The sequence below is a fragment of the Fundulus heteroclitus genome, chromosome 9, assembly GCF_011125445.2.
Source record: "Fundulus heteroclitus isolate FHET01 chromosome 9, MU-UCD_Fhet_4.1, whole genome shotgun sequence".
Classification (NCBI taxonomy): Eukaryota; Metazoa; Chordata; class Actinopteri; order Cyprinodontiformes; family Fundulidae; genus Fundulus; species Fundulus heteroclitus.
Window position 1 is genome coordinate 39,975,135 of NC_046369.1, and position 22,477 is coordinate 39,997,611.

Sequence of the window (22,477 nt, forward strand, 5' to 3'; positions counted from 1 at the left end):
AAGTTTTCTACAGATCAGCGGTTTGGTCTGTAGAGCATCTGTGTGGAAGTGGCTCTTGTGTAAACGCTTCGAGTGGACTCAGTTTGATTGGATGAGAGAATCTAAGAAATATCAAATGTGTGTAACTACGATCTATGTAACTTTAAACCGGTTACGAAGCGTCCGTTAATGCTTCATAACCGGTTTAACGTGTGTAAGTATGTAATGTTTGCTTGTTGCTGCCTCTAGGCCAGGACTCCCTAGAAAAAGAGGTTTTTAATCTCAATGGGACAAAAGCTCAGCAGAGAAACAAATACAGCACACTGTAAAGGATTTTAGCTAAAACAGCAGAGGAAGGGTTTTTTATGGCCGGATTGCAGTAGTTAGACAGTGCATACATGGAAAATTTCTCCTCCTTCTTCATTAATAAATATGTGTCTCAAACCCCACCTTCAAAACACAGATCCCTTCAACAATTGGATCAACTGAACAATGAAGAATTCGTTATAGAGAAAGAGAAGTTAATATTAAAGTGAGGCACGGCTTATCCAGGCTTCATGAGTTAACAACAACTACACGAGATGCTTGCATGCTGAAGTTTTTACAACTAAAAGCAAATAGAGGTCTAACAAAGGGCTTACAGTGGACATGAGATGAGTATAACAATATAATAATACATTCTATAATATAAAGACAGCTCTCCGTTATGTTGACATGCAGATTATTTGTGAAGTGACTTCCATCTAACCTTGTTATCACTAAGAATGCTATTACAAAACACTCTTGTTCTGTGTACTTACAGCCTGAATGTCTAACTACAGTCTTGGAAAATGCCCACAACAGAAGTGCTACACATACAGCCTGACTCCTCCTGTTGTATGTTATTAGGTTTACTGGGAATAATGTGATTGGCTAAACAGCTCTGTCAAAAATGTTAGACAATCTATGCTTCTCTATGCTTCATAGAGCTGCAGTGGTCATCTGAACCCTGGAAAATAAAAATTGACCCAAAACAAACCCATCAATATGCAGTATCTTGCTCTCATTTTGGGGAGTGAAAAAGACAGTATATGAAGAAGAACCAAGAAACCCAGCTGAAAGTGATGAGAGGGGCAAACTTTTCTCACACCGATGTCAGAGACAGGTAGATGAATCTAACTGTAATCCTCTTAGCTAAAAAAAAAAGGGCATGCTGCCAGTAGGCATGGGGCATCCATACTTTTTTTCAGTTAGGACACACATTTTTGTTCTTGTTTTGTTTAATGGATGCTAATCTTTGGGTTCAGCTGCAATCAAACCACTTTTTAGTCCACAGTTTAAAGAAATAAAAAATTAGATTAGACATAACGTTAAAAGAACTAAATATTCCACGGGGTGTCCTAATTTTTTACATGCATGCCTGGAAGTGGAACCTACCCTCCTCGTTCCCAAATGTGGCCCTCTAGTCTTTTTGTTTCAAATTGGAGCAAAACATCATCCTCTTATTGTTAAGGGTGACACCTTAAACCACATGTGGAAGCTATTAAACAAGAGAGTGGTTCCTCCCACTCCTGCTACACTCTCCCACAAGCCAAATCTCTCTCTCACTCTAGGACATGCAGACCAGATGAATCAACCGTTCCTACTTTACTCAGCTAAACAGGAGCTGAGGAGTTTTACATCTGAAGTCAGAGGAAAAAACAGAATCAGCCAACGTTATTCAAAGAGAAGCAAAACCACATGAGAGTATGAAGGATTACGCAAGGATTTCCCAGAAAGATGTCTCCAGAACTAAGACGAAGTGATCAGGGCACGGAAAGTTGGATCTTTACATGGACTCACTCCGGGACTGGACGACAAGGTAGCCTGGTAAGTCAAAGACATGTCCATGTATCCGACAGGTATTCCTCTAAATCAAACATAGAAATAACTTTCAGCTGGCAAATGTACAATTTAGCCGTTTCACATTTAGAGGGGAGGACGGCTGAATGCAATTAGTCTGCACTGTCAGGGCTAAAATACTTCTTCAATAAGTTGACAAACAGAGGTCTCCAAAGTCCCATCGGACATCAACATGAATCATTTGTTAAAACTAAATAAACAATTTTTTACTCAACCCATGTTTAGTAAAGAATGCATTTCCTGAACAATTTCTATTTGAAAAGGTTACTATACTGATTTATTTTTCAGAACTTGATTATAAAAGAAACTCTGTGTAACTTAAGACCGTTAGATCTTAAGCGGCAACAGTCTTCTGTGTGTTCTCGTACATGCCACTGTTTATTTTTTCACTGCCTGGTCTATACACTTTAGTTCCTGGGAAGCTCAGTCAGTCTCCTACCTACAACTGCTCTGCATGCAACAAATAAGGTCTAAAGGAGAGAATTTCCTCTCTTTTTCAACTGGTACATATCCAAAAGATGATTGTTACAATAACACCAGCTATGATGGGTTTCCATTTGAAAGATAAATCTTTCTGATTTTTCCCAAAGCTCACTGGTACTATGGGTGTTTAGGTTTCAAATGACTGTGTGTGACTCACAGTGCCAAGTTTCCGACTGGCATGACATTTTAAGTTTCACACACATAGTTATCATACTTGTCTTCTGAGGGGAAAAGATGCAGTGCTTTCCAAAAGTATAACCCCTAAGAAATCAACTTCTGGTTTCGAATAATTCTGCTATGGACCAGTTCAGAGAGAAAAACTCTGTGTATGCCCCAAATCCATGTCTCTTGTGCCAGTCAGAGTTTTCTGAGCCAGAGCTGTAAGGAGTCTAAATAAACATGTGTAACCACAGGCAAAAAAAGATGACATATTCTACATTTCTGACATTTTTTGCTTAAATCAGTTTGTGTTTCAGAAAGACTGTCCAGCCTCCCAGACCAATATGCAAAACACTGGAAACAGAAAGAAAGTCATTTTGCTGCACTTCAAATAATTTGATATTTAGATTGTGTGTAGTTAAGCTGTCTGAAAACAGATCAACAGAACTTCTAGACTTTAGTTTTCAAACTATTTTTATACTGTTTGCCATTAATCACCAGGGTGCTGATGGAAAAAGTAGAGTTACTGCCTGATGTAACCAAAAGGACAGTTCGAAATTATGTTTGTGACTGAATAAACAAAAAAAATCATTATGGAATGGATATGCCTTGTTCTTACTCATTTACAGGGACGTACATAGACCGTTGGAGGGGCAGGTGCTCAAAGTTAAAAGAGTGCACATGGGGCACGGATTTAAAACATGATACAGAAACCTACCTTGCTGTACAACCAGCTGAAATGTACCAACCCATACTATAAAGAATGTAACATGGAATCAAGGGCGTAGGTTTGATTTGAACTTTGATTTGAACTTTAACCCTAGGGACACTTCCTACACAATATGCATGCTCCTATTTCTTTATGCTTGACTTGAGCGTCAGGATGCGTTTCTTCTGTCTAAAGAGAAAAGCAGTATTTCTTGTTACATTTATACATATTTTATAAGCACGACACACAACAGATGCTTTTTGTGCAGGTGGCCTAGTGGTTAGAGCATTGAGCTTGGGTCCCAGAGGTTCTGAGTTCAACTCCCACAGACTACCACTCTGGGTCCCTGAGCAAGACACTTAACCCCCAATTACTCCCCATGTCATGATTTGAGTTTTTGTTATAGTTTATGTTGGTCTTTTTAATTAATTCACTCTACTGTCTTAGTATTAGCTCTGGTTTTTATTATTTGCTTATATCCTGTTTGGTCTTTATGGTGATTTTGGTTCTGGATTAGTTTAAGTTCTGTTTTGGTTTAGTGATTCTTTTATGTAATCAATTCTGTCTTAGGTTTAGGTTCTGTACTAGTTTTGGTTAATGGAATAGTTTGGGTTTTAATGTGGTTTGATTTTGTACTTTTCATCTGGCCTGCTCTAATCACTTCTGTCACCAGCCTTTATTCAGTTCACCTGCCAGCATTCTTTTGTCTTGCTCTCACTCCCCTTCACCAGTCACCATCCAATCAGCTTCAGTTTAGTTGCAGCCATTTTGTCTCCCCCGATCAGCTCCACCCATTCTTGTAATTAATTTAATTCTGTTCACCTGCTCACTCCCCTACTTATATCTGCCTCTGTCTCCTGCACTCTGCCAGATCATTGTCTAACGAGCCACGGTGAGTTTAGTTCCAGCATTCTATATTCTGATTGACCTGTTGATGATAACCCGAGAGCCTTTTTTGATTCTGAGCCAGCCTGTTCCCTGATCTGTTTTTCCTGCCCTGTCTGACTGATATACCGGTTTACCGACTAGTTTCTGTCCCATGGTTATCCGAGCTTGCTTTGCCCTGTCTGTACCTCTGCCTATTTTGGACTGCTTTTTGTGTACCGGATTTTGGACTGCCCTTTTGACTATTGAGCCCGCCTGTCCCGGTTTTCATTATTAAAATCCTGTTTTTTTGCCTTAACCTCACTTGTTTGGCTTGAATACTGGGTTTGCCTGATTCACGATCATAACACCCCAGGCCCCGCACAGTGGCAGCCCACTGCTCCCCGAGGGGATGGGTAAAGATGCAGAAGTGAATTTCTCCATTGTGAGATCAATAAAGTTCAATTATTATTATAAATTATAAAGCAGCGCCCGATCTGATGAACGTTGAATTGGGACTTTTTTCTCACTTTGAAAAAGTTTGCATTTGAATTTACCAGCAACAGAGACAGATGGTAAAAACTTATCAATTAAACCAAATATATTCAAAATATGTCTGTTGTCTAGATATATCCTCTGTTTTTTTTTAAAGATATGGAAATGTGCAGAGATAAACCCTACCCTTATTTTTTTTAATCTAAGATACTCTGTCTGCATCATAAAACACAGCAAAATTATACATTCAAGGGACTGCAAATACATTTCTTGTATTTACTCTGCACTGGAAGTAGAAGTGTCACTGACAGCATTTCAAATACTAAATTCAAACTTCAACAAATGTACAACTGGGTTGTAGATGTTCTCCTTAGCCCATTTCATGTAATTGATCTTAACATTCCAAATACATTTCTTACATCATATATCTGAAGTGTAGATAACAGCTTCTCCTTACCTACATCTTCTGAGACAACTAATTACTTCCCTAACAATAGTGAAATTTTAATGTTTAAATGTGCAGTAAACCTTTATACATAAGGAGCATGGAGGACCCAATACTGTACTTTGAGCAAGATTGGTGACACCAAAAGTGAATTGTTTCATGAGTGGTTGTCCATTTCATCATTCAAATGAGAACAATATACTATTTGTATATACTAGTAAGACTATTAAAGAACAGAAGATAAAACTTTAAGATATGTTAAGGCCTATACTAAATTAATTTTACGACCATATCAACAGATTAAATAATTTTAACTTTTTTGTTGTACCAATTTACCATCGTAATGAAGTAATATTTTTTGGGCTTAATCCCTGATGATAAGAATGTCTAGCTCCGCCCCTGGTTTGTACTAATTTACTAATGGACAGTGTGGAAACCTTTGTGCAATAAAAACAATGTAAATGGTGTTCCTCTGTTGTATTTGTCATAATTCTAATTCTAGAAGTAAAAATTGTGAAATTAATAGCACTATCTTTTTGTGAAATCCTAATTACGCTATTATAAATAAGCAAAAGTCTAAACAAAATATAACAGTTGTTTAGGCAGCATCTAGTGTTGTTGTGCTGTATATAATGTAAAAGAAATATCACCTGCTATTTATACCTGAACTGCATCAGAGGGTCAACAAAAAAATTAAGCAATAATGACAACATAATATTGGTAAAAGGGAAACCCTCACCTATTCTTTTTCAGGCAGCTGTGGCTAAGAATCTGATTTTTTATTAGCCTACAGTCTTTGCTTTTCCATCTTTCCAGCCGTCTTCAGAACTCCTGCCTGGCTCAGAATATTTATTTGTATAAAACAGATTAGGTTTCTGTTGATAAATGCATTATACTTCAGAATTAATGCTATTTTGAGATGCTAATGTTACTTACATTTCTCAAGTTCCACAAATCAAAACTCTCTCGCCTGCTTCTTTACAGAACTGCACTCAGCAGCTTTCACCTATTTTACTGCAGATAATATTTAGCTTCTTAACTGGGACTAGTTTCGTAGCCTAGTATTGATTGTGGTAACCATAGACATCATATACGTAGACACGTTTTTGGGCGGGTTCTGCATATGCTGCGATGCGTCAGAGTAACCGCCATGTTAAATGTGGCAAATCTGCAGTTACTGAGTGACTTAAACAGTATCAGAGGGACTTTAATCTCAGAATATACTTCGTATTCGTAATATTTTTATTTTTGTAATATTACAAGTTTATTTTCGTATCCCTTTAGCTTCATTCTCCTGAATTTATTCCCGTAAATAATAATAATAATTAAAATAATATAACCTGGCCCTATTACTACAGGAGTGAAATAATTCTGCAAAGGGTTAGGGTTATTACTAATTCAGGAAATGTTCCCTCTTAATTCTCATAATATGGCGTTTTTCTCATAACATTACCACTTTTTTTTTTGTTACTTTATTGTCCTAGGTCCTTTTTTTTTCTTCATATTAGTAATTTTAGATGTGCATTATATCGCATTTTCAACATTTTAAATGAAGCCAAATAAATAGCTGTGTGACTTATATATATCTATTATATGTACATGTATAGTAATTATAATATATATATATATTCTACTATATATATAATTGATAGTATCTATTTATATATATGTATATATAATATAGTTATATATATGTATATTATCTATGTATATATATGTATATATATTGAGTATATATATGTATATATATGTAGTATATATTGTATATATATTGTATATATATGTGATATATATATATATTTATGTATATATATGTATATATATGTGTATATATATATGTATATATATATGTATATATATGTATATATATATATATATATGTATATATATATATATGTGTGTGTGTATCCTGTATGCAACCTAAAAACCTTGAAAAAGAATGGTCTTGCACAGCTTTTTCCTAGTGTTGCCACTCTGCAGCTTTAGTGTGTCCAGTTTTGCAACATGGTGCAGCCTTAGTTTATAGAATGCATATACAAGTAGTGAAATCAGCTCAAATACATTTCCATGCAGCACAGAAATGAAACATCTTCTCTCATCCACGTTCACTACAACAGAACTTAACTTTTTTCTGCCACATACAATTTGGCGGTGACGTTGACATGCGAAACTGCGCCCAACGACGCTTCTACGTATATGATGTCTATGGTGGTAACCGCAGTATCCCTGTATGAATCAAAACTGAAATCTCGCGCTCCAAGCAAGCACGCACACGGACGCACTAGAAAACAGCCAATCAGAAAGAGAGAAGGCGGGATTTAAAGCGGTATAACCAATGACAGTGGAGTTAAACAGCACAGAGCACAGTCAAGTGTGCTGCAGATTTAAAGGGGCAGGACAGACGGGGCAGCGCGAGGCAGCGCGAGGCAGCGCGAGGCAGCGCGAGGCAGCGCGAGGCAGCGCGAGGCAGCGCGAGGCAGCGCGAGGCAGCGCGAGGCAGCGCGAGGCAGCGCGAGGCAGCGCGAGGCAGCGCGAGGCAGCGCGAGGCAGCGCGAGGCAGCGCGAGGCAGCGCGAGGCAGCGCGAGGCAGCGCGAGGCAGCGCGAGGCAGCGCGAGGCAGCGCGAGGCAGCGGAGCTCGGAGCTGCGAGAGCAAAAGTAGGGCAGAGTGAGGGCACGTTATGTGGATCATGTAACCAGCCATGGTAGACCTAAATTATTATTATTTTGGACATGCACACACACACCAACAAACACGCATACATAAAAAAAATAAAAAATAAAAAATTAAAAAAAACCTGACAAAAGGGCACTTTGGGCATCAAGGGGCAAAGGGGCAGGTGCTCAAGCCCCCTCCGCCCCCCCCCCCCTGCACGTCCGTGCTCATTTATATTATAAAGGGAGTGTATTTCTGTCTTTTGCAAAAAGTGTCATGGAAGCCAGGATACATGTTGCACATTGTAGTAAAACAGTCTTTAAGAAGGACAATCAGAGTTTGACTTTCTTTATACATAGAATTATTGAAGTGTTGAAAGAAGACCAGGTAAAGAGCTTCCAGTCTGCTCTACTGCCTCCTTGACCACAGTGCAGTTCCCTGTACCTGCGCAGTAGAGGTTGATTTTTGTGACTGTGTTGTCTGTAACTGCCACAGCGACCACAACACTACAGTCAGAGTGGCAGCAAACACCCAGCAGACAGGAAAACCACAAATAAAATGAGAAGCAGAAGAAGAAAAACAACAATGTTTTGTCCACATCCGCCGTCTTCTCACTGGGGATATTTATCTCATGGAAAATAAGGATACAAATACTGCACTGAAACTACGGCAAAACATTATTTTTAATATTCTTCTCTGAGTATACAGTATATAAACTAGTTCTATGTCGACCCCTAAAAAGCTCTCGTGTGGAATGTGGAAAGTCAGCCGAGCTAAAAAATAAATGAATAAATAAATAAGCTCCCATGTGGGAAGTTGCCTGTCTGCAAGGTCCAAGCAGTTCGTATAGACGGACACGGAGGGGTGTGTCAAGGCTTTAGAGCAGAGACAACTAGCACTGACTGGTACAACTATATGCAGAACTAAACTATGAAAAAAAATACCCATGATGTTTTTCTAAAGTATATCATTTTACACCAAATTAAGGTGACAACGTTAACATTTTCCTCTAGAAAGATCTGCAGTAAATAAGTTGGTTTTGAGCACATCTTTAAGAATAATACGCTAACAGTGAATCCATCTGTGTTTCCAGTCTGTATTCCACACACGGTTGCATGTCCTCCAGTCAGAGCTTTGAAGCAGCTGAGTGCAACGTTCAGTGAAATGTGCTGGAGTGGTAATATGTTAGCAGCTTGTTGTTCAGCAGCATTGTACATACTTCAGCAGCTTCTCTGTTCAAGGGCTCTGTAGGACTAAAGCCCTTCCATTGTAATACATTGTGCTGGGCAGGCACTTGCATTCACTGCGCTCTAAAAAATGTTAGTCAAAGTGGAGAATAGGAAGTTGTTTCCAATTGTAATTTCACAGCATTTTTGCTATGTCAAGTGATCCATCTAAAAACTTGACACATCATGCCTGATCAAAAGAAATCAAAGTTGTTGATATCTTTCATTTGGGAGAGGATTACAAAGTCCTTTCTAAGGCTTTGGGACTTCAGTAGACCACTGCAAGAGCCGTTATTCACAAGCTAGTAAAAGTAGGGACCAGCCTAACAAAACTACTCCAAAAGTGCATAAACAATTCATCCACGAGATAAAAAAAACACAAAATAACATCTAAAGCCTTGTAGTCCTCACTTACTGCAGTTAAAGTCTGTTTTCATGAGTCCTCAATAAGAAAAAGCCAGGGCAGAAATGGCATCCCTCCAAAACAACTGGCCTTGGACTGGTATCAAAGACCAAAGCCACTGCTGACCAAAACTAAAAGTAAGAAATTTACTGTAAAATCAACCTAGATCATTCTCATTTTTCACCCAAGATGGAAGTAACATTCCCTATAAACAATCGGTCTTCTCCATCAACAATGTCTTAGTCACGTTTTTCTCCTTTCCCACCTAGAGGTATGGTCCAGAACTACTTTGGGTTCAGCATGTAGCTCAGTGTTTACTTCCTGGCTCCTGATACATTCATATGAAAATTTCCAGAGTTCCCAAAACAGAAAATTTGGTATTTTATTTTAGCAAAAGAGCAGCCTGAAAACATGGAAGCCAGTAAGGAAGCAGGCCAGAAGTAAAAGAAAATACAACATCATTTACCTATCCTGTGGAGGTAAAGATTCAATGGCATTTCACAGCAGGAACACAACGTTGAGTAAATGGCTGGTCTCCGTGAAAAGCATTGTCTATGTGTCTTTTTATATTGTGTGTGATTGTTGCAACCATGCTGCTCTTAAGTAATTGCCCCTTGTGGGATTAATAAAGTCAATTGAATAGAATTGAATTGTAACCAGTCTGCAAGGGAGCTGCATTAGACAATGTAGCTCCCTTGAAAAAGAAGGTGATTATTCACAGGAAGCTGGCTCCTTGGTTTAATTCAGAGCTGCGTTCCTTGAAGCACAATGTTAGGAAATTGGAGAGAAAATGGCGCTCTAGACACCAAGAGGAATCCTACTTAATCTGGAGGGACAGACTATTGTTGTATAACAAGACCCTCTGCAGAGTTAGAGCAGCATATTTTTCATCATTAATTGAAGAGAATAAAAATAATCGTAGATTTCTCTTCAGTACAGTTGCCAAACTTACCCAGAGCCACAGCTCTGTTGATCCATCCATTCCCTTAGCTCTTAGTAGTAATGATTTTATGGGATTCTTCATAAATAAAATTGATGCCATTAAAAATAAAATAATTGGCATCCTCCCAAACATGATTACCTCGTCCTCAGTAAGTGAGGCAGCATTGGAGGAATCTTTAGAATCTGCGCAGTGTTTGAACTGTTTAGAAGCAGTAGAGCTTTCTGAGCTATCTAAAATTTTAGCTTCATCTAAACCTTCTACTTGTATGTTAGACCCAATCCCAACCAAGTTGTTTAAGGACATATTCCCTTTGATCAGTGGCACTATTTTAGACATGATTAATCTATCCTTAGTAAATGGATATGTACCACAGGTTTTGAAAGTAGCTGTTATTAAACCTTTACTTAAGAAACCTTCTCTTGATCAGGATGAGTTAGTAAACTACAGACCTATATGTAATCTTCTTTTCTTATCTAAAATTCTTGAGAAAGTAGTTGCTAATCAACTTTGTGAACATTTACAAAGTAATGACCTACTTGAGGAGTTTCAGTCAGGCTTCAGAGCTCATCATAGCACTGAAACAGCTCTGGTGAAGGTCACTAATGATATTCTCATGGCCTCAGATAATGGACTTGTGTCTATACTTGTCCTGTTAGATCTCAGTGCTGCGTTTGATACAGTTGATCACAATATTCTCCTACAAAGACTTGAACATACTGTAGGGATTAAGTGGAAAGCATTAGGCTGGTTTAAATCTTATCTGTCAGACAGATTCCAATTTGTTCATGTTAATAATAAATCTTCCTCAAACTCTAGGGTCACCTGTGGAGTACCACAGGGTTCAGTTCTTGGACCAATTCTATTTACTATATATATGCTTCCGATAGGCAAAATTATCAGACAGCATGGGATTAATTTCCACTGTTATGCTGATGATACTCAGCTATATTTATCCATAAATCCTGATGAATCCAATCAATTACTTCGACTGCAGTCATGTCTTGATGACATCAAAAGCTGGATGACTTTAAATTTCTTGCATCTAAATTCTGAGTCCTCAAAAAATAAACTTCTTAACCAATCACTTAATCTGGATGGCATTAACCTGGCCTCTGGTAATAAAGTAAAAAATCTTGGTGTTATTTTTGACCAAGACATGTCATTTAAATCCCATATTAAACAGGTTTCCAGAGTTTCCTTTTTTCACCTCCAGAATATCGCCAAAATTAGAAACATTCTGTCCAGGAGTGATGCTGAAAAACTGGTCCATGCATTTGTTACTTCAAGGCTGGACTATTGTAATTCTTTACTATCAGGAAGTCCACAAAATGCAGTTCAAAGCCTTCAGCTGATCCAAAATGCTGCAGCAAGAGTTCTGATGAAAATCAACAAGAGGGATCATATTTCTCCAATTTTAGCTTCCCTTCATTGGCTTCCTGTTAAATCAAGAATAGAATTTAAAATTCTTCTTCTAACGTATAAAGCCCTTAATAATCAAGCTCCATCATATATCAGAGCTCTGATTACCCCGTATGTTCCTAACAGAGCACTTCGCTCTCAGACTGCAGGTCTGCTGGTGGTTCCTAGAGTCTCTAAAAGTAGAATGGGAGGCAGATCCTTTAGCTATCAGGCTCCTCTCCTGTGGAACCAACTCCCAGTTTTGGTCCGTGAGGCAGACACCCTGTCTACTTTTAAGACTAGGCTTAAACTTTTCTTTTTGACAAAAATTATAACTAGTGGCTCATGTTACTCTCAGCTACCTTTATAGTTTTACTGCTATAGGCTTAGGCTACTGGAGTATATCAGGATCTAATTTTCTCACTCTATTGAGTTCTACTGTTCTTCAATTATGCATTATGTTGTCATTTCTGCTTTAACTTTCTGTTCTCTCTCTTTTCTCTTCATAGTAGGTACACCTGGTCTGGCGTTCTGTTAACTGTGACATCATCCAGCGAAGACGGCTTACCCGCTACTACCATCTAATGTAGAACAGATTACTAGATCAATGTGTGCTTCTGTGCTTTTTTGTCTCTCTTGTTGTGTCTCTGTTCTGTCTTCTGTAACCCCCAGTCGGTCGAGGCAGATGACCGTTCATACTGAGCCCGGTTCTGCCGGAGGTTTTTCCTTCCCGCTAATGGGTGGTTTTTCTTCCCACTGTCGCTTCATGCTTGCTCAGTATGAGGAATTGCAGCAAAGCCATGTACAATGCAGATGACTCTTCCTGTGGCTCTACGCTTCCCCAGGAGTGAATGCTGCTTGTCGGGACTTTGATGCAATCAACTGGTTTCCTTATATAGGACATTTTTGACCAATCTGTATAATCTGACCCAATCTGTATAATATGATTGAACTTGACTTTGTAAAGTGCCTTGAGATGACATGTTTCATGATTTGGCGCTATATAAATAAAATTGAATTGAATTGAATTGAACATGTGGCTTTATCTGGAAGATGAATGAGCAGATGTAGGGATCCTGACATGGGCCAGTCAAACTTTATTTCAGGATTAACAGATTCACTATAATTGATTGCAGGAGTGAACTTAACAGGTCTGTATACTGAATTTATCTCGAAAGATGCATTTATGTAACAGGGTTACATAAATGTTGTAACAAATGCATATGTGCGTTTACTTTTAGGTGGGAAGATTATTTTATTTATTAATCAATGTCCGATTACTTACATTACAAAAACCTGGCATTTTTGCAGTGGTACGTCGGCTTTTAAAAGTCACAGTATAGCCTCATAAGTTCTTTCTGGAGAATTAAAAATCCAGTATTTGCAGAACATTCATCCATCCATTTTCTGTACCAACTTATGTTCTGTACCAAACTGGTGCTCTTTGCAGAACATCTATTTATTAAATTAATGAATAAAAAGTGGACTAGTAAGCCCCTGTTAAAGTCTTGAGTGTACATCATAACCACTTTCTGTGATATTTCATCTGACACACAAGCCCTCCCACCTCAGTCGATACATGCACACGTAGCCACACGCACAGACATGTTTGGGGCGCAGGTGCTCAAGCCAAAAAAAGGGCTTCCATCACTAAAATATATCCAGAAAATAATCATAAAAAACAGTTGTACATATTTAATTACATATTTATTTTCTCAATACTATCAACACTCCTTTAATCAAGTAGGATAACTCAAATTAACAAATGAAATAAATATCTGAATACCAGAAAAAACAGACAGAACAGTGCTATGTTGTGAATGCATTTCAATAACTTAGCAATATTTATAATAAAATATTCTGTTTCAACTTATCAAAACTGGTCTGAGTAAATGAAAAAGCATTCAATATTCTCAATAAAACACAACTAATAGCAACAATTTGTTTTGAGCTACTTGACACTCTCCAGCAAAATGCTTGCTTCAGGCCTAATGTTTTTGTTTTTCTTCGAGCGTTCACATCCAAATAATTAAGAGTTAAAATTAAACAAAACAAGTGATCTAATTCATAGTCTTTATATAAAAAAAATTTGTAGGTCTTCTAGACGAGTTCTTCTTAGTTAAAACGTTTTGTCTCTTCCCCACGAGACGTCTTCGGTCTGAGGAGTTGCTGATAAACTCAGCCTTTTAAGCAGAACCTTCGACCTTTCTGTCCGCTGCTGTGAAGGCTGCAGTGGTTTGGCCGGTGGACAAGAACTCAAATAAAACTATCCTCATGAATTGGAAAAGTAAGGAGAATCTCAGTATCAATCAGTATAGAGATCTTTTGTTGGATCATATTAATCTTGAGACAGCATCTGCATCCACATCTGACCGATCTCTTTGGGCTCCTTTGATTAGCACCATCACTTAGTGGAATGGGGGGCGGTGGGTTGCTTTCTGCAGGGCGCAGTGGCTGGGTGGAGGGGTTCCTGGGGCTCTGGGGGCACTTGGAGTGGGGCGCTTGGTGGGTCTGACTCCAGGGTCTGTTGCCCCCATCTGGGAGGAGCTTGGGAGGCCTACGGGTGGCCTACAGCGCCGCTTGCGGCACTCTTGGAAAGCTACGCGGTGACGGACGTGGGTTACTGACCTGGTAACTGTGCTGTCGCTGGGTGGGTCCTGAGGTCCCTGGGGCGCGTCGCCCTCAGGCGGGGGCCCCGGCGGGGCCTCGGGGTTTCCGGTTCCGGGGGGTGTGCCGCTTGGGGTCTGGGCCGGCGTGCGCCCGGGTGTCTGCCCCTGCACGGGGCCTCTGGTACGCTGGGGGGCCTCGGGGCCTGTTGAGCTGGTAGGGGGGCATGGTCATTAACATCTCAGGGCAGATGCTCTTCCCCTTCTTTGGGTTGGCACTCTGCTAGTGGGGGGAGGGGAGGGAGGGGGAGTAGTGACTTACTCAGCCTGGATGTCTACTGTCGAATGTATGGTGAGATGTTTGAATGTTAGTGTTGGAGAGGGGTTAAATCTATGGGTTGGGGGGGGGGGGTGGACGATCTGGTGGGCTTGTTTCCGGTCCCCTGTCCTGGTCCTGGTCCGTGTAGTCTCCCGGTGCGGGTTTCGCCTGGGAGTTGGGGTTTGGGATGGCTCGTGCGGGCTGGCTGGCCAGGGTCCCCCATCTTATTATTTGTTTATTTATATATTTTTATTTATTTATATATATATATATATATATATATATATATATATATATATATAAATAATTATTATTATTATTATTTATTTTTTTTGGGGGGGGGGTTAAAGCCAGTAGGCTTGGTGGGTGGGCTGGGGGAGGTGGAGGTGTTGGTCCTGGTCGGTGGTTGGCTGGCGGGCCCTGCGGCCTCTCCCCGGCCCCCGGGCTATGGTGGTGCCGCTGGAGGGGCCCCTTTCTCCGGGTGGGGCTTTCGGGGAGCGGGGGTGCCTATTGGAGTCAGTAGGGGGGCTGGCTCCCTGGGTTGGCTCCCCAGTCCTTTGCTCTCCATCCCCGGACTCCTCCCTCTGCCTGCTCCATCACGCCGCCACACATGTAGGTCCTTGGGGAGGGGGCGTTACTGGAGGTTGCCACCTTCTGGTGACGTCCCTCTCCCCAATTTTATCATGCATTTTAGACACTTTCACTTCAAACATTTTCACAACGCACATTCATGTAGGCCACAATATGGGGGGGGGGGGGGAGACGTCTGGGGGGGGGGGGGGGGCTTATGTTGTGTGAGCCTCGCCTCGAACGGCTCCCTTCCCCCCCTCTCGCATTTAGACATTGAGGGTTCTGGGTAGTTGCTTGGAGGGGGGGCGCTGGCACCAGCTTCCTTCCGGAGGGGGGGTGGGCTGTGCCGTGCACCCCCTTCAGTGCTCCCAGTTTTAAACACACCTGAGATCAACATGCAACAACACAACATCTGAGCGGGCGTAGGGAGGATCGGGGGTCTTTTGCACACCCCGCATCTCCGATCGCGGCACGGAGTCTGGGGCCTGGAGGAGGTGCGGGCCACTGGGTCCGGGGTATTGGCGGGGGGCTGCTGCGGGTAGCCAGCGGCTTGCCGGGTCTGGGGCTGACGCCTCTGCTCTCCCCAGGAAGGTCGAGGTGGGAGGGGGTTTATTAGGTATATAGTGGGTGAGGGGGGGTTCTGTTCGGGTGGCCCGTACGGGTCGTGTTGGCCCCTCCTCTTTGGGGGGCCTGATCCGGGGGGCGTCTGGTCCGGGGGCCGGGCACAGGCAGTCGTATTGTTGAATTGTGGTGACCCCCCCTCCCCACTTGGGATTTTTGGATGTGAATGTTATGTGGGAATGTGTGTACAGCATCCTTTTTTTGTGTCTGTGTGTGGTGAGTGGGGCACTAGGGAGGGATGGTGTGAATGAGTTTTTTTTTTTTTTTTCCCCAGGTATGGGCCCGGTCCGCTCCGTCTCCCAAGAACATCTCAAGGTTCCGATAGGTGCGGAGCCCATCCCCCCACGTCCTGCCCTCCTCCGCTGCGTTGGCAGGCGCCTTGGCCCTCTGGCACGTTGACGGTCCTCGGGTTTGGGGCGGGTTCCCGGGTGGGCGCTGGCCCATTCGCGGCACCGGCTTCGCGGGGCCTGGCCCCCCGGGGGGCGGCCGGGGCCCCTGCCGCGGGGGCGGGGCACCCCTGGGGCCTCTGGCCCCCAGGGCCCATGGCCAGGACCACTTCAGCGCGGCTGGCGGGCTCGTCCCCGTGGCTCTTGGGGGCGTCGGCATTGCGGTGGCTGGGGGATTTCCTCGGGGTCGTCTCTTCTCTTTCCTCGGGGGGGTTGCAGATTTCCTGTGATGGCCCCTCTCGGGCGCACTGCTTTCGGGGCCCCTTTGGGAGTCCGGGGTTACGGGTCCCCTGCCTCTGTGCTCGGGGAAGGCGGGTCTTTGGTTCTCCACAACCACTATCGAGCTATTTCCTTCTGTATAATTTTCACCTAAACTAGTGCACTCTCACAAACTCCCACAGGTGCTGGGTCCCAGGTATTAAATGTTCACTTATATACAGAAAGCCTATAATTTATTTATTTATTTTCTTTCACTTTCTTTTTTCAGATATCACATTACACATGTCAGCTTAAATAATAATACATATGATTTAGCAATGGTATCAAGGTGCTACTCGATTGTATCTGTTGCTTTATGTCTGTTGGTTGTGCTGTTCTTTTTGCGTCTCTTTCCAGGTGATGGAGCAGACAGAGGAAGTTTTATCATTCTCTTCCTTTTATGTCTTCTTTCTTTCACCTCTTCTCTTTCTTTTTTTTCTCTTCTTGTTCTTCCTTTACTCTCCTACTTTCCCATTGTAGTGTTCATATAATTTGAAATTCTCCCTGCAGGAATCACAATAAAGTTATTTACATGCACAAATCAAGCGGAGCATTATGGCGAAAGCTGTTTGCTCCACTTGTGAAAGCAAAATCTGTCGAGCTCTATTTGGCATTAAGATATCAATTCCTATTGCCACATTGCTAGACAGGACACTGGGGGAAAAAAAAGAACTCAAATAATTCCCCATCAAATTTCAAAACTGTTTTGGGATTGATAGCAGAGGGTCATTTTTATTTTTGAATATTAATGAATGAAGAAAAAATTTGCCTCCAGCAAAAAATGGCACTTTTCTCATTCAGGGCAAACGGGCCGGAGCCAAGAGTCTATCTGTGCACGAGCCTTTACGCCACACCAACAATAACTTTAAAGCGCGACAGCAATTGCTTGTTATTGCTGTGAAGTTTTATTCTTCCTTTATTGCAAATCCCAGACTTCTGTTGAGACTACTGGAGTTTCCGAAATAGCTCAAATATCAGCACCAGCAGCAGGAGTGGAATCGATCTCTCCCCCCCCCCCCCCCCCCCACACACACACACACACACACACACACACACACACACACACACACACACACACACACACACACACACACACGGACCGTTAGTGGTTCTGGCTCAGGGATTGCCTTCAGACTTGTGTTGTTTAGCCCTGGGTGAGGTGAGGTGGCTGCTTCGTCATGCAGGTGAGCCACACTGTTTAGCTCCACTAGGGTCCTCCTTGAACTAATTTCCCTGCAGACTTTTCTTGGTGACAGAGGCAGCTGGTTGGTCAACTTTTTAAAAAAAATCTTTTATTTACGTTTAGGCATGACTCAGTGAGGACCTTTCCTAACTTGCCCCAATATGCAAACAGTTAATATTTTGAGATGGATTAATTTCTGTTTGCCATCTTACCTCTGCTCTCCTCTGTCCATTAAAATCTCACCTTAATCTAAACGTCTGCATCTCTTCCTCTTATCACACCCATCTGCATGTGTGCGCTAATGTTGATGTCAAAACAGAAAAATGAAGAGGCACAAAAAAGGTCAACATAATGAACATTTATTATAGAAGAGGTTGTCGGAAACAACTTGCTTTTCAATTTAAAATACTTATTATCTACTTTAGTTGAAATATGCTGTGGGGTTAAAGCTTGTCTTTGTTTTCTTGGAAAGGTGATATCCTGAAGTCTGAAATGAATTTCGAGACCGAGGCAAATTGCAGTTACTTTGTAACTTTTTGAAATAAAAAGTTATTATTTAATACGGTTTTCTATTTCCTGTCTGCTGAACCTGCTGTGCCATTTAAAGGGAGTCAGTCTGTAGAACATCTTGTCAGGGGAAGTCATTTTTATTTCATTGATTATGTTTGCTGTGTTTATGCTTTGTTCCTGTAGTTTTGATGTGGTGCCCTGGTGCTCCCTTAGATCATATTTTATAGTGGCAGCAAAACTTAAAAAAAAAAATAATAATAATAATAATAAATAGTTGAGTACATTTATTCAGTGTGGGAAATGTGGGCATTAAGAAATAATTATTTTCATTTCAACAGTCTCACCAGTTGGATAATTAACTAAACTACCCCCCCAACACCACCATCAGCAGCTAACTCTTACAAAATATATGTAAGCGAAGCCTTTTTTCTATGATTTCTTCTTTTTTTTTTTTTTTAAGTTGATCACATTGTCCAGTTAACTTTATTTAACGATCTACAAGTTGGCACAGAAGACCTTTATTTTTTATGGACACTCCAAAAATTCCAAAAAAGACAACACATGGAATTCATGTAGTGCAGGTATGTGTGGATTTTTATAACTCCGAAAATGACTACCACTAAATATCTACTCATCTAAAAATGCTGCTGTCTGCAGTCAGAACAAGAATTAAATAGTTTGAAACCAATGGAAGTGAAACAAACAAGGCTGGATGAGGACCCAAGTTTATTCTTCCACTATGTGCAGTGTGTAGGATGTAAGGGAGCTGGGGAAAAATACACAGATGCTGACTGGTAGACAACTGCAGCAAAGAGCAGCATCCAGGGGGATTGTTTTAAGGTTTTTATATACATCAGAAGGGTGCCAGTGATTGCAGAGGGGGATTTAAATGATTTAATAACTGACATGGCGCAATAATAATACATTTTATTTGTATAGTACACTTTAAACTCTTGCGACTTCTCAAGGCACTTCACTGTTCTACAATAAACGAGGTTTAAAACAATCTAGAATGACAAATCCTAAAATAATAAAGATTAAAAACAGAACAAAACTAAAATAATAGTATTAAGAATATGGCCAACAAATTGCAGTTAAGAACAGGGAAATCCTAGGAGAAGCCTTATTTGTTGAAGGCAGTGTGAAACAAATGAGTCTTCAGGCTGCCTTTAAAAGTTATAAGGGAGTCTGCCATCCTGACTGATTCCACAGCCGAGGCCCCAGGGAGGAGAATGCACGGTCACCCATGGTTATATGCTTAGTACGAGGGACAACGAGGAGATCCTGGGTGCCAGATGTGAGTGACCGAGATGCACACTAAGGAAAAGGGATAGTCCTTTAAGCAGTAGTCGAAGCATCCAACATGCAACAATCTTTGCGAGGTGCACTCTTTGTTAGACAGTGAAGTATGCTACATTGTATGTGGGTGTCCTCATGTTCTCCATGGTTACAGGATCAGAGGAGAGTGACATCTTAATGAATTACTGTAGAAAAATAAAAAATACTGAAAATAAATAAAGAGTACTTAAAATACAAACCCTCTGGGGAACTCTAAATGCTCATTAAATTATGTTTATTTCATTTTATGAATCAGTTAAAGCTCATTTGAATGACTGCTCCTGCTCTTGAGAATATCTTTCAAGAACCATCTAATTACTTCTGTTTTTTTTTTTCAGGTGTCGTATGGTTGCTCCTGATTCCGTTTTCTCAGTAACTTGAGTGGATGAAACAGAAGGTGGAACAGAGAAGTGAATCCTGCTCAGGCTTTTAAAGGAGAAACGAAAGACGCTGCACTTTGGCTTTTGTTGGCCCAAGGAGGGAAGCGGAGATCTGCTGAGATCTGGTTTCAGGGTGTTCACCATGATGGAGCACTACTGTTGCTTCAAACAACCCACAGCATTCTGCAAAGGAGCAAGCACTCTGCTAAAGAGCCTGAAAAAGGCCTACTGGACATGACAGCACTTGGTAGTTGGAGGGACAGAAAGAGAAGAAGAACAAAAAGAGACAGGACAAAGTTAGGAAAATCAGGAAATTGTTTGATTCTGAAGGAGGATCCTGAAGATGTTGCTGAGGTTCAAAGTTCAGTAGATTTAAGCCGGAGTCATAATGTTCATTAACTTCCGGCGCATCCACAAGTGGAAATGTGTGCAGCTGCTGACCACAGCAATGGTGCTTTGTGTACTGACGGTCTGCTGGGAGGAGCTGGACCATCATGTTGTGAGCCACGTGAGATCTTATTCCTACCGCTACCTGTTCAACAGATATGACTTCCTAAATACCACCATCTCCCATTCCAATCACCCTAGGAAGGATGGTTACAGCAGGGTGGCTGGTCATTCAGTGAAGTATCCATACCTGATCAACCATCCCAACAAATGTAGGGGTAAAAATGGGAAAGTTTGGGATGATGTACTGTTGCTTCTGTTTGTGAAATCCTCGCCAGACAACTTCAAGCGGCGCCAGGCCATCAGAGAAACGTGGGGTAATGAGAGTTTTGCCTGGTCACAGTTGGGTGTAAGTGTGACGCTGCTGTTTGCAACGGGCATTTATGCAGATGAAGCTCATAGGTCCCGCGTCCAAGATGCCCTGCAGCAGGAAGACAATGCCTTTGGAGACCTGATCCAGCAGAGTTTCATAGACACGTTCCATAACCTGACCACAAAATTGATCATGCAGTTCCACTGGAGCCACAAGTACTGCCCGCAGACACACTTTCTCATGTCAGCAGATGATGATATTTTTGTTCATATGCCAAACTTGGTGAAGTACTTGCAGCAACTTCTGGATAGCCAGTCAGGTGCAAAGGACATATGGGTAGGGCATGTTCACAAAGGAGCTCCTCCAGTTCGTCGGAAAGACAGCAAATATTTTGTTCCCTATGATTTGTACCCCTGGCCTTCGTACCCGGACTACACAGCTGGTGCGGGGTACGTGGTTTCAGGGGACGTGGCCTCAAAGATCTACCAGGCCACCCTGGTGCTGAACTCTTCCCTGTACATTGACGATGTCTTTATGGGAATGTGTGCCAAGATCATGGGGGTGTCTCCCCTGGAGCATGCATACTTTTCAGGGGGGGGAAAGGCTCCATACCACCCCTGCATATATGATCACATGATTACATCACATGGTCACTCCGCAGATGTGCGTTCATTGTGGCGAGCAGCGATTGACTTCAGAGCATCCAACAGCTCCCGGGGATTTCTGGATGAACTGTACTGCACAGCAGTTAGGGTGATGCTTCTGTGTCGGCTACATTTGCAGAGCACATACTCCTGTACAGCTGCTTTTAACTAAATGATCTCTGATGGACTACACAACATTTCCTTTGACAGAAAACAAAACAAGTGCCTCTTTGTGTCATGTCATTGATACTGGCTGTGTTGTCTTTGAGCTTTCTTTGAAATAAAGATCAAATGTTTTCTGTGCAAACAAATGCACTCTGCCTTTGAGTGATGAGAAACATCAGCTTGAATTTTGCACAACCTGTCTGACAAGCTTTGAGGCCTTGGGGTGTCCTAATGAAAACACTTCACAGAAATCTTTCACACATCAGCTACCGATGTGTTTTAGTTCTAGTTTCATAGCTAAGACCTACAATTAGGGTTTCTGGTAGGTTGCAGTTAATTGAAAGTGGCTAAAAACAAGGTTTAAATGAGGACAAGAGTGAGCTTTAATCTTGTACATTAATCTTGTACTAAAAGGGCTTTCCATTTACAATCTTAATTGATTTGACATGAAACCCTAAACAAAAAAAAAGCAGCACGATCATAAACATTTTGCTGGAGAATATCTGGTAGCTCCCACAATTTAATGTTGAAAAAAAAAAAAAACACAATGTCTAATTACTGCATCCTGGCCAAAACTCTGTGTGGGGGAAGTCACCTTTAGTTGAGGAATTATTTTCATGCAAGCATTTATACTTCAACAGTTGAGGAAGTTTACATCAGAAACTAAAATATGTAGAAGGCTAAATATCATACTTCATGACATAGAACAGCATTCAAAATGATGAATAAATAGGAACATGTTTTTTAGGTGTCTATTTGACTTTATTAGCATAATGGGCCAATTGCTAACATTAAAGTAGGTTTGTGATTTAAAATAAGATTAGGTCTAAGGTTGAGCTACATGACTGCTGAGGTTTATTAATAATGGTATAATTATCAGAATTCCATTTCAGATGATGGAAGAACCCGTGGCAGACACATCATGTGAAATGAGTATTGTGGATAAGAGGAGTTGCATCAGTCTGATGTAGCATCTCTGCCAGTCTTTGTTACTGGAGAATGCACATTGCCTTATATATTTCTTTGTTTTTAATATGA

The 22,477-nt window shown here is 41.4% G+C and overlaps 2 protein-coding genes across 2 annotated transcripts in view; one reads left to right on the plus strand and one right to left on the minus strand.

Annotated features, from left to right (window-relative positions):
- mcf2l2 (MCF.2 cell line derived transforming sequence-like 2) overlaps nucleotides 1–22,477 on the minus strand; it is a gene marked incomplete at its 5' end in the record, with an annotated part of 122,275 nt that overhangs the window by 70,441 nt on the left and 29,357 nt on the right.
- On the plus strand, nucleotides 525–21,581 carry b3gnt5a (UDP-GlcNAc:betaGal beta-1,3-N-acetylglucosaminyltransferase 5a). Its single transcript, XM_012857570.3, has 2 exons — nucleotides 525–1,827; nucleotides 19,829–21,581. The coding sequence occupies exon 2, from the start codon at nucleotides 20,259–20,261 to the stop codon at nucleotides 21,444–21,446; it is 1,188 nt and encodes a 395-aa protein (XP_012713024.1). The 5' UTR covers nucleotides 525–1,827; nucleotides 19,829–20,258; the 3' UTR covers nucleotides 21,447–21,581.